General features: G+C 40.5%; 1 protein-coding gene across 1 annotated transcript in view; it reads left to right on the top strand.

The window, feature by feature from the left end:
* The first annotated feature begins 1,797 nt into the window (after positions 1-1,797).
* Positions 1,798-13,816, top strand: part of LOC106586279 (contactin-associated protein-like 5) — a 130,450-nt gene continuing 118,431 nt past the window's right edge. Inside the window, exon 1 of the mRNA XM_014173405.2 lies at positions 1,798-2,063. Within this exon, the coding sequence (XP_014028880.1) occupies positions 1,991-2,063 (73 nt within the window). The 5' untranslated portion in view covers positions 1,798-1,990. The remainder of the gene's footprint in view (positions 2,064-13,816) is intronic.

Here is a 13,816-nt window from a genome sequence, read left to right as displayed (position 1 = left end):
AATTAAGTCCGTAGCCATCTCTCTGATTACTATATTCATTATATTCAGTATTAGGTTTTTTTCAATTTCCTTTGCAGTAGAACAGTCATTCACTAATGACCATTACCGGCATAGTGAGATGAGTCACTGTCATTAGTTCTACACAGCTCTTCAACATCAACCTAGTTTTCTCTATCCATTAGTCAATGATCAACCAACAAATCACAATTAGTCAATCAACCACCCAATAGATCAGTCGATCAACCAGCATTTCAATAAATCAAAAAGTCAATCTAAAATAAAAGTAATCTTTTAACTCCTTGAAACAAGCCATTTTGTTTTCAGATCAGCGAAGAATTGACTGAACACCGATGCCTGACTGTGTGGTAGAATGGACCTAGAAGTGTGGTGATTTTAGGGCTTTTTGGATGCATGTACTTTTTACTCTCTCATTCAATATTCAATTTGCCGCTACCTTGGAGATCTTAAAAGAAAGTATACATTTTTCATGGGGCACTTGTCAAGTGGAAATGGTGTTGAACCCGGTACCATATTTGTAGACCTTAAAAAGGTGACAAATATGGCCCTGTAATTTAATAGCACTTTAGTGTAGGCCTCATATCTTGACACCTGACAAGAACCCCAGGGTTATGCATTGAGGAATAGAGGTGTAAGATAAATGAATGTTGCATGCACTTATGCTAATGGTGAATTCTGCCAGAGTATTCAGGGTGATGTCAAAAAGAAGGCAGACGGAGCAGGTGGACGGTTATGTGAAGTAAATTACTCTGAAATGGCTGTTTTCCATGATTTTTCCATGATTTCACAGGACAATAATGCACCATAACAATCAATACAATAGACAGGAATGTCTTATTCTAAGTCCAAAAGGTGGCCAATATGATCTATACTGTGATAATATAGCAGGTAATGTGTAGTGCGTATACAGTAGATAGATGTAAGGTGGGATTTTCAACAATATTGATGCATAGCTGAACAATTTGCATCTACAGTATAGGTCTGCGTGTGAAAAGCCCTGTTGTGTTGAAGGTATTTTTTTCACAATGTGTTACCATGAAATAAATTACAACGATCGAGCTAATGTCACCCTACCTACCATACCTGACGTGAATATTCGTTGCCCAAGGATCCCCTTATATTTCTCAATTATCATCCGAAATGGAAATTTGTTTTTAGATAAAATAATAGAGACAGTATAAGTCGAAATAGACGGTAATCACGGCGAGACTGGAGGTTATCCACCGCTCGGTTACCGCCTGTGGGCAGAAGCAAATAAAGAGAAACGCGTGTGTTTCTTTGTACCGTCTCTGTAGTCTATGTAGTCTCAACATCTAAAACATACAGCCTGTGGCACAATATCTGGAGGGAAACTTAGAGAAACTGCAAAATGAAGCCAAACAAGTTGAGAGAGGTATATATGAAGTATTCATTTGAGCCAGGCCTGCTAGCAGCTTGGTATTGTTTTGACTGCTGGCTGTGCTTTGTGAAGAATGCAGCATGCGGATCTGTCTATTGCTGTGAATGCTGAAATAGTGTGAGCGGTAAATGAGAGCGCGGCTGTAGCTCACGTTAGCATCCACCGAAGCCCTCCCCAGTGCCCATTCCTCTTAAATAAGCCATATAACCTTCAAAAACTTCCATAACTAATGCAAAATATGTCAATATTGCTATACTATTGCTTAATCGTGCAGAATGTCCAAAAATAAACTCGAAATGATTAAAGGCGTTTTTGTGTGAGAGGGCGTAAGAGAGAGAGAGAGAGAGAGAGAGAGGAGAGAGAGACGCACCGATGTGACGGAGATTTGGGAGCAGCAGCAGAGTAGAGGGTGTTGTGCGCGCGCTAGCAGACCTGCCTCGTGATGGTTCTGCAGTGAATAGGTGAAGTCGAAGCAGCTGGAATTATAACACACTGCTCGGAAGTACGCGTCATCGGAGGTATTTTCACTGAGGATATACAGAAACCTGGATATCTGTGGCAAGCAAGGTGGAAATGTCATCTCTGGCCATCGCCTTTATTCTCACGGTGCTTGGCGTTGTCAGTGCTGCGCTGGCGGCCAGTCACTGTAAGTAACTTGATAATAATACAACATACATTGTATCGAGATTGTTGATTCTGTTTTCTAAATTTGTATGGCATGTTTTCTCTCTCGTAATCCTAAATCAGCAGAAATTGGAGCATGGAGTTCCATACATGCCACCTCTTCCGTCCCCAACATATGATAACCTCAACTCAGTCGGATAAACTACAGAGCAGTTTTGCAAAACCTGTCCTTGTCTCTACAATTGCAATGGATGTAAACGGATCTAATAATACTCAGATCAGTCAACACACTTCCTGTACTTGGGAGACACGTTTTAGCACATGTCACTTGAGTAAACATCTGTCGCATAGATCCATCTTTCTCACATTGCAGTGTTCTGTATTAACAGTAGGAGCAAAATTCGAAATTAAGTTTTCAACATCACTTTCCTATCTCGGGATTTGTGTTGTCCTTGCGAAAACCTAGAGCTGTGTAGGGTTACATCCCACTGGGCACAGACGTCAATTCAACTTCTATTACACGTTTGTTCAGCGTAATTTCATTAAAATGAAATGGAAACAACGTTGATTCAACCAGTGTTTTTCCCAATTTGGATAAGCTGTTTTTATTTTATTTAATTGCAATAGGCTGCTGTTTCTTTCAGAGACCACACTCAAACACATTGCATTATACCTACTACCTATGTGAACCCTATTCGATTAGAGGCCTATGCTGCTAGAGAAGCACATCCTACCATGGTCATCAAACTTACTAAGAGGAATGACATTCTCAAGTGCAAATGCTTAGGCTACAATCTGTGTTACCATGTCTGCACTGTCACTAGAGGTCAGAATTATTCTACTTAGGTGCAGGAAGCTCTTCGATCAGAGAATATAACTGTTCGTTTTGAAGTGGAATGAGAGTTCTGAACACTATATTCTCATAGCTAAGAAAAATATGACATGGGTCCTCATCTGAACAGTAGATGCCAGATGTCACCCATGATTATCAGCATAAAAGGTTCAGTAATCAGTAGAAATAATATAAATTTATAAGTCAAAGCATTTTTTCAAACTTAAATAACACAATGGAATTAGCAATCAATCTCTGATATTGATTTGGTAGCACTGTAGTTCTGAATCCATTTACTGTTCGTATAATTATTTGAAACCTTGTTTCAAACAGGGAGTCTAAATGGCATTACTGTATGCAACCTTGTTTAAGGTTGAGGCCAAAACTGTGCATTGCGGGCTTTGCTACTAATGTTAGTGCTTGGGACCCATTTAGTCTGTGACTTGGTACCCATTTTTCACCTACAGTAATGTATTAATGTGGTTGGTGGCAGCTCAATGTCTCCTGTCGGACAGGCATTGTGTTGCCGTAGCTCTACCTGGTGCTGGAAGGCAACCTGGCAGGCAGCTTGGCCGAGAGAGAGAAAGCAGGGGGAAACACTACAGTGTGTTTGTGCCTCACAGTTTGAACAGCCTGCTGCTCTTCTCGATTTGGATCAGAGTCTCATCAAGTGAGGCTTCTGTTCAATGGTCCTCCCAGACAGTGCTCTGATCATTATGGTTCATTCTCCCATCCATCCCCCTATTTTTAAAGCTTCAATTTCAACTCGAGGAAATACATGTACTCAGCACAGGATGCATAGAAGAGTGGTTGATCTGACATTAAAATGCATATCAATGTTTTGATCAATGATTTGTACAGTATTTTATCTTGACATGGTGTCTAACGGATGATTAAAGATAGCAAACTTTCACATGGCGGTTTACCCTTTCCTGTGTGTGTGTGTGTGTGTGTGTGTGTGTGTGTGTGTGTGTGTGTGTGTGTGTGTGTGTGTGTGTGTGTGTGTGTGTGTGTGTGTGTGTGTGTGTGTGTGTGTGTGTGTGTGTGTGTGTGTGTGTAACTGTAACTGGTTGCATGCATGAGTACTGGTGGTGTGCATATGTGTGTGGCTCATTTCATTTCATGGCCTAACAGTTCAATGACCCCATCTATCAGTTGTGATAGCTGCTCATCATCTCATCCTGTATTTATTCAAAGGATATGGACTTGAGTCAACAGTGTGCATTGACCTGAAGCATGAAACATCAAATGTTAGAAGTCCCTTTTGTTCAAGCAATTCATGGTTTACTATTAGTTTATATATTTTGTTTGTAAATAAGTAATACAAAGTTATAACAAACATCAAAAGGACATAAAAATTGTGCTTTACAACGAAGCACTCCTTTTGGTAGTGCTTTATAATAACTCCGCGTAATATAGCATTCAGAATGGATTAGTACATAATTTATTCATTATTTATCAATCATTACTCACACATTTGTAAATGTTAGTAACCTAGTTATTCACTCATGTATAAACAACTTGTAAAGTACTTAAAAACAATTAATATGATTACTCAAAAGAGGTGTAGTTAGTTAAGTCTTTTTGCGTGGCTTCATATAAAGTGTGGGCTATTTATATGGTCCCCTTTTGATTAGCTATTTCTACTTGATACATTATAAATGTAATTTCTCACAAAAGATGGACATGCCATTGGTAGAAAATTCCAGCGCTACTTGATGCTCATTAAGGTCTCAAAATGGGTCCTAGAACATATCAATGGTTAAATAATAGGCACACAATATGGAGGATGTTTAAGAAAATATATTGAACATTTTATTCCAAAACAGTCACACTGTTGTAATAGTGGGATGTGTAACTTCAGACACACTCTATGCTGAGAAAAATAATGTAAGTGTTACATTTCTACCAAAACCAAAGTGTGGATTGCAGAAGTCACTCCGTAGAGTCTAATATGTGAATACATTATTTCACTGAACTATCTCATTATGTTTAAAGAGAAGAACGAGAAAAAAAAACTATGCTGGATTCAAAACTTTTGAGTTTTTCAATTTACATTTTTATACAACATTTATGCAACCAATAGAATGCTATATATAAACTCAGCAAAAAAAGAAACGTCTCTTTTTCAGCACCACGTCTTTCAAAGATCATTTGCAAAAATCCAAATAACTTCACAGTTCTTCATTGTAAAGGGTTTAAACACCGTTTCCCATGTTTGTTCAATGAACCATAAACAATTAATGAACATGCACCTGTGGAACGGTCGTTAAGCCACTAACAGCTTACAGACGCTAGGCAATTAAGGTCACAGTTATAAAAACTTAGGACACTAAAGAGGCCTTTCTACTGACTCTGAGAAACACGAAAAGAAAGATGCCCAGGGTCCCTGCTCATCTGCGTGAACGTGCCTTAGGCATGCTGCAAGGAGGCATGAGGACTGCAGATGTGACCAAGGGCAATAAAATGCAATGTCCGTACTGTGAGATGCCTAAGACAGCGCTACAGGGAGACAGGACGGACAGCTGATTGTCCTCGCAGTGGCAGACCACGTGTAACAACACCTGCACAGGATCGGTACATCCGAACATCACACCTGCGGGACAGGTACAGGATGGCAACAACAACTGCCCGAGTTACACCAGGAATGCACAATCCCTCCATCAGTGCTCAGACTGTCCGCAATAGGCTAAGAGAGGCTGGACTGAGGGCTTGTAGGCCTGTTGTAAGGCAGGTCCTCACCTCACGATTTGGAGGTGGAGGGTCCGTCATGGTCTGGGGCGGTGTGTCACAGCATCATCGGACTGAGCTTGTTGTCATTGCAGGCAATCTCAACGCTTTGTGTTACAGGGAAGACATCCTCCTCCCTCATGTGGTACCCTTCCTGCAGACTCATCCTGACATGACCCTCCAGCATGACAATACCACCAGCCATACTGCTCGTTCAGTGCGTGATTTGCTGCAAGACAGGAATGTCAGTGTTCTGCCATGGCCAGCGAAGAGCCCGGATCTCAATCCCGTTGAGCACGTCTGGGACCTGTTGGATCTGAGGGTGAGGGCGTGCCTTGGTAGAAGAGTGGGGTAACATATCACAGCAAGAACTGGCAAATCTGGTGCAGTCCATGAGGAGGAGATGCACTGCTGTACTTAATGCATGATGCTGACTGTTACTTTAGATTTTGACCACCCCTTTGTTCAGGGACACATTCTTCCAATTCTGTTAGTCACATGTCTGTGGAACTTGTTCAGTTTATGTCTCAGTTGTTGAATCTTGTTATGTTCATACAAATATTTACACATGTTAAGTTTGCTGAAAATGAACGCAGTTGATAGTGAGAGGACGTTCCTTTTTTTGCTGAGTTTATATGGGTGATACAACCATCCCAGCTCTGCAGATTTTGCTATGAAGAGACATACTCATGAGATCAATATGGTCCATATGTAGCTTGTACGGCTAATGAATATCAACATTTACCTGGAGCTAACTCTGCAGATAGCACTGCTGGGCAATTTAAGAAGTCATAGTCAATCCATCGATAATGTATTAATATTTTTAGCAAAAACGTATTTCTTTTAGATTACAATCTGTAGAAACTATGAAAATAGAAAGGTTCTGTACTTTTGTGAAACATCAGCGCACAGCTGAAAAGTAAATGGCAAATAGAAATCAAAACTGGATGGTGTTCAGAGATAGATGGGAGGGTTTGAGTGAAGTTGAAGGATGGGACTAAAAACAAACAAAATATAACTATTGTAAAATGTCTGTATCCGTAAAATGTATATAGTATGTATAAGCTGGAAGTAGAATCGTAAGTGTTGTTGTCCATTAGTTTACTCCAATTACGGGAATGGTGGTAGAGTTAGGGGAAAATAATAAAGGAAAATATATAAACATTATAAAATATATATATATATATATATATATATATATATATATATATATATATATATATATATATACACTGCTCAACAAAAATAAAGGGAACACTTAAACAACACAATGTAACTCCAAGTCAATCACACTTCTGTGAAATCAAACTGTCCACTTAGGAAGCAACACTGATTGACAATACATTTCACATGCTGTTGTGCAAATGGAATAGACAACAGGTGGAAATTATAGGCAATTAGCAAGACACCCCCAATAAAGGAGTGGTTCTGCAGGTGGGGACCACAGACCACTTCTCAGTTCCTATGCTTCCTGGCTGATGTTTTGGTCACTTTTGAATGCTGGCGGTGCTTTCACTCTAGTGGTAGCATGAGACGGAGTCTACAACCCACACAAGTGGCTCAGGTAGTGCAGCTCATCCAGGATGGCACATCAATGCGAGCTGTGGCAAGAAGGTTTGCTGTGTCTGTCAGCGTAGTGTCCAGAGCATGGAGGCGCTACCAGGAGACAGGCCAGTACATCAGGAGACGTGGAGGAGGTCGTAGGAGGGCAACAACCCAGCAGCAGGACCGCTACCTCCGCCTTTGTGCAAGGAGGGCAAGGAGGAGCACTGCCAGAGCCCTGCAAAATGACCTCCAGCAGGCCACAAATGTGCATGTGTCTGCTCAAACGGTCAGAAACAGACTCCATGAGGGTGGTATGAGGGCCCGACGTCCACAGGTGGGGGTTGTGCTTACAGCCCAACACCGTGCAGGACGTTTGGCATTTGCCAGAGAACACCAAGATTGGCAAATTCGCCAATGGCACCCTGTGCTCTTCACAGATAAAAGCAGGTTCACACTGAGCACGTGACAGATGTGACAGAGTCTGGAGACGCCGTGGAGAACGTTCTGCTGCCTGCAACATCCTCCAGCATGACCGGTTTGGCGGTGGGTCAGTCATGGTGTGGGGTGGCATTTCTTTGGGGGGCCGCACAGCCCTCCATGTGCTCGCCAGAGGTAGCCTGACTTCCATTAGGTACCGAGATGAGATCCTCAGACCCCTTGTGAGACCATATGCTGGTGCGGTTGGCCCTGGTTTCCTCCTAATGCAAGACAATTATAGACCTCATGTGGCTGGAGTGTGTCAGCAGTTCCTGCAAGAGGAAGGCATTGATGCTATGGACTGGCCCGCCCGTTCCCCAGACCTGAATCCAATTGAGCACATCTGGGACATCATGTCTCGCTCCATCCACCAACGTCACATTGCACCACAGACTGTCCAGGAGTTGGCGGATGCTTTAGTCCAGGTCTGGGAGGAGATCCCTCAGGAGACCATCTGCCACCTCATCAGGAGCATGCCCAGGCGTTGTAGGGAGGTCATACAGGCACGTGGAGGCCACACACACTACTGAGCCTCATTTTGACTTGTTTTAAGGACATTACATCAAAGTTGGATCAGCCTGTAGTGTGGTTTTCCACTTTAATTTTGAGTGTGACTCCAAATCCAGACCTCCATGGGTTGATAAATTGGATTTCCATTGATTATTTTTGTGTGATTTTGTTGTCAGCACATTCAACTATGTAAAGAAAAAAGTATTTCATAAGATTATTTATTTCATTCAGATCTAGGATGTGTTGTTTAAGTGTTCCCTTTATTTTTTTGAGCAGTATATATATACACAGTACCAGTCAAAAGTTTGGACACACCTACTCATTCCTGGGTTTTTGTTTATTATTACTATTTTCTACATTGTAGAATAATAGTGAAGACATCAAAACTATGAAATAACACATATGGGATCATGTAGTAACCAAAAAAGTGTGTTAAAAGTTAATTTGTGGAATTTCTTTCCTTCTTAATGCGTTTGTGCCAATCAGTTGTGTTGTGACAAGGTAGTGGTGATATATAGAAGATAACCCTATTTGGTAAAATACCAAGTCTATATTATGGCAAGAACAGCTCAAATAAGCAAAGAGAAACGACAGTCCATCATTACTTTAAGACTTGAAGGTCAGTCAATACGGAACATTTGAAAGTTTCTTCAAGTGCAGTTGCAACCATCAAGCTCTATGATGAAACTGGCTCTCAATTCCACTCTAAATAATGCCACTTTAATAATGTCTACATATCTTACATTACTCATATCACATGTATATACTGTATTGAGACACTTTATTAAATGGATCACGAGTCACTTTAAACAATGCCACTTTAATAATGTTTACATATCTTACTCATATCACATGTATATACTGTATTTTATACCATCTACTGCACCTTGCCTATGCCGCTCGGCCATCGCTCATCCATATATTGATATGCACATATTCTCATTCACCCCATTAGATTTGTGTGTATTAGGTAGTTGTTGGGGAATTGTTAGATTACTTGTTAGATTTGTGTGTATTAGGTAGTTGTTGGGAATTGTTAGATTATTTGTTAGATATTACTGCACTGCTGGAACTAGAAGCACAAGCATTTCGCTACACTCGCATTAACATCTGCTAACCATGTGTATGTGACCAATACAATTTGATTTGATTTGAGAATGGCCACAGGAAAGGAAGACCCAGAGTTACCTCCGCTGCAGAGGATAAGTTCATTAGAGTTACCAGCCTCAGAAATTGCAGCCCTTTTGACTGTTACTGTATATATATATATATATATATATATATACACACACACACACACACACACACACACACATCGCCAAAACTTTGGATGAGGCCACACAAAAATACTTACATAATGATTATTAAATGGTTTGTAAGGACCTATATTAAACCTCTTATGATTGGAGTAACGATGAATAAATAACCAATAAAGATTTACTAATTCATTATAGATGCTTTATTAAGCGGCGTTATTATGAAGTGCTACCCTTCGTTCACAATTAACCATTCAACATGGTACGGTTCAAAAGCGGCTACAAATTTTACGGCACCACACACTTATCGTCATTTGGCCCACTGCTACCATTCATGTGTTTTGGAGATTTATTTTACATCCTCCTCTTCATCTGTGAATTATTTCATCCAATGTTCATGAACTAATCCAATCTCCCCGAGAGGTAAATTCTTACTTTTGTTCTTACTTTTCAAACACAATTTTGGGCTAATCTATAAAAACAATGTTGATAGTCGCTCTTGCACATGTGGGATTTCAGATGGTAATAAACATATGCAAAACCTGACCGGTTGGGTCTTTTAGCAAGAATTTCATGCCGCAGTTCATAACAAAATATTGTTTAGCTTAGCCATCCAAAATGTTTTGGTGCATACAGTTTTTGTAATGTTTGGTCATGTAAAAAAAGGTGACCAAAACAGGTATGGGCAATGGACATAAATAGACATGTATTATAGTTTTGCTTAGTCTATAAGGGGGGAATCAAAACACAAGTCTGAACAATCATTCATGAACATTCTGTATTCATATCAAATTCACTCCGTGATCAAGATTGACAAGCTGCTCAGAGATAAAACATCTAGATTCTCCTAGAGGACAAGCAAATGACTGTTCTCATAATTACCTGAAAGAAACAAAAGGAGAAGCCAGATATCCATCATGGGTGGTTTGTGTGGCCCCTGTGTCTGGCGACAGAGATAATGGCAGCCACATCCTCTCAGAGGAGCATGTCCTCATGCACTCCTCGCAAAGAGAGAGAGAGATTTGTGACCTGTTGCCACAAGAAAAGGTTAACCAGTGAAGAACAAACACCATTGTAAATACAACCCATATTTACAGTATGTTTATTTATATTCCATTTTGTACTTCAACTATTTGCAGATTGTAACAACACTGTAGACAGCCGTAATATAACATTTGAAATGTCTCTATTCTTTTGAAACTTTAGTGAGTGTAATGTTTACTGTTAATTTCTGATTGTTTATTTCACATTTCACTTGCTTTGGCATTGTAAACATATGTTTTGCATGCCAATAAAGCCATTTGAACTGAATAAATTGAAATTGAGAGAGAGAAGTGTCTCTCCTACAGTAGCTGTGATAGAAGCAAGTTTATAATTGTGTGTAATGGGATTAATAGAGGCTCAACATAAGCTGTGTTGGGTTGACTAGGCCAGTATTAATATTGGGCCAATCTTGTTTTGGGCCACCACACTAGCAGTAGAGTAAACAATCCTCTCATATGAACTTCTTTATGCTAGAACTTGTACTGTCTGATTGCAAATGGTGTAGGCTATTACAAAGTATAGCTAAAGAGTTAAAACCAGGAGAGGATTTTATTCTGATATTATACTGTAAGTGAGCACTCAAAAGGTTAAAACTGTATATGTAATATGTCACTATATTTGTGAAAGCAGTGGCTAATTTCACATTTCCCAATACATCCCCACTCTCTGTGGGGGATTCTGGAATTTTGACCAAAGCATTAGTGTAATAGAGTCTTTACCTCAATTTCTTTATGAGGTCAAACATGTTAGGTGTTTTAAATGGAGTCACCCTGCTGGGAGGGAGAGTACGGTTGTGAAGGTTGCCTTGGGCAAGGAACAGCGGGGGGAGTTTCCATTTCAAAAACTCATACTGATAGTAGAACTTATGACATACTTCCCTAGGGTCTGGCTCCAGCATATTGCTCCAGATCCTGTCAATACCATGGGGAAATGGGTCTTGACAACCCACACAAAGTCAAAGGGATTTATACAAGAGCACATTAGACACACACACACACACACACACGCACACGCACACACACACACACACACACACACACACACACACACACACACACACACACACACACACACACACCACACACACACACACACACACACACACACACCTACACACACACACCCACACATGCACACACGCACCACACATACACCTAAACATGCACACACCTACAGCCATGCACATAAGCGTGTGCATGTGGACACACAAAGACTGTCAGACATAGCGAGCCTGCCAACCTTTGAAACCCTCTAAAATGTAAATGAATACCTCTTATCGTAGATAGACCATATCACCACACACAGCGGGGGAAGTTACAGTATGAATGACCTTGCGAGGGAAGACAAATACAATAGCAGTGGTATGTGGCCGTAATTCCCTCTTTACCCCATGCTAATTTATTCCAGGTGTTTCTATAGGGGTAATTTAAACCAGTGAGTGATTGGTCACTCTAGAGATGAATGAAACAACTTTGAGAGATAGCCGTGTTCTGAATTGCCCTCTAAAATGCCCCATCACTCACCCCTTCTCCCCTTCACCAGATCTCCAAGACAGATGAGGATCCATTAAGTGATCAGGGAGTTAGGAGGAGGACAAAATGTCACTATAAATTATACAGAGGGATGTTGTTGTGGTGTTGTTTAATTACGATGGGGACATTCCTATCAGCTGAAGTGCTATATTTCCAAAATGATAATCAGCTGTTGACCTGGTGCTGAAGAAGACATTGTGATAAACCGTTATCATCATCAGGATCATGATCGTCTGCCTCACCATGGCTAGCCCTCTGCTAGGATCACAGATAATGCAGATTATGATATGCCTCGGGAGGCATTAAAATGTTTGCGTTGGCAAGACACAAAGAACAGGACAGTGATACAGTTGGCACAGGGAAAATAGAGCTGGCATTATCCTAAAGGGGTTTCTATCTAAATCCATTACAAACACAACTGTTCTGGATAAACCCACAGCCGTAACTGCCTCATTCTCACTGACTAGAGTTCATGTCTTCCTCTACCAGACTTATTCTGTTTGAACGGTTCAGCCCCCACTGTTCGAATTCATTGCTTTTTGTATTAATGAGAACGTGGCTATTATTTTTCTTGAGTGGCTATTCCTATTGCAGCTGTTCCGGGTGAATTAAGTACCAAAGCAAAGAGAGTCAGAGAGAAAAGCTTTTTCTTCCTCTCCCAGAGCTCATGATCAAATTAGAGTTCTCTTTTCTTTGATACGTTTTTGCTAGTGCCTGGTCCGCTTTGTATTACCCTAGGCTTTGGATTATGGTTTGATATTGTGTCAGATGACAATTCAAGTAAATTGTGCTTTCTTTTCAATAGGTCTGCAGGGCAGACTGTTATTGCTGTTCTGATTTATCACACTTGATGAAGTGTTAAGACTAAACTAAATGTGTCTGTAACCTAATGACCCGCACTCACAAAAGAGCATTTACATGTTCATTGCTATGAGCTAGTTTGTAATTAGTATAGTTTTGTTAAAACTAGTTTCCTTTTTATTAAATAGCTGTGTCTTCAAGTTGCCACAGTCTGAGTAATACACAGAGAGTGAGTGGGGGAGATGAGCTGTTTCCAGTTAAATTAGTACCCATATATGACAGGATCTTTTCGTCTTCCAATGTGTGGAAGATGACGCTGTAGGCCAGCTCTTGTCAGCTGAGGGCATCTCACCCCACGGTTGTGTTTTCTCATTAAGCTGGTGTTTCATGTGATAACGTCAAATGATGAATCGCTACAAATTATGGCAGCCTGAAAATAAATTATCCACTTGCATCAACTTGAGCAATTTGCATGCATTGACTGTAATCACCACGCATGAGATAAGTTTCTCTCTTTTTGAGGGTACCCAAATTAATTAATACTACAGAATTACAGTTCAATTTAGCTATAATGGGGTCTCAGTTACACCACTTCTGAGTGTGCTCACACTCACACACACTGTGCAGACGCACTTGTGCAGACACAAACATACACACACTATCTATTTGACAAATGTGGCGCCAGTGGAGGTCTTTGCATTTACAATCTAATCACTCCCACACTGATGGAACACCACTCTCCATCTATTGAGTCTTATACATTAGCTGTAAATATTAGTCTATTAATTTGCTTTAAAATCGAATTAATTCATGGCATACAGTAACTAACCACAAAGTAAAAATTCCCACAAATCTGTTTTTAGACTTTGTAAATCCCCCAAATGGTAAGAGTTAATATTTGATCCATTAATCCATTTTTGTTTGAACATATTTGGGGACAGCTTCGCAGTCAAGATGACACTGCAGCGGTGGTGTAATCCCAACTGGCCAGGCCGTCCCAGATGCTCCTTCTGTATCCTTTGATCTTTAATTTGGGAGACTTAATCAA

This window comes from Salmo salar, chromosome 25 (genome assembly GCF_965601325.2).
Source record: "Salmo salar chromosome 25, fSalSal1, whole genome shotgun sequence".
NCBI lineage: Eukaryota > Metazoa > Chordata > Actinopteri > Salmoniformes > Salmonidae > Salmo > Salmo salar.
The sequence above is the reverse complement of the archived record's forward strand: the minus strand, read 5'-3'. Positions and strand labels throughout refer to the sequence as shown.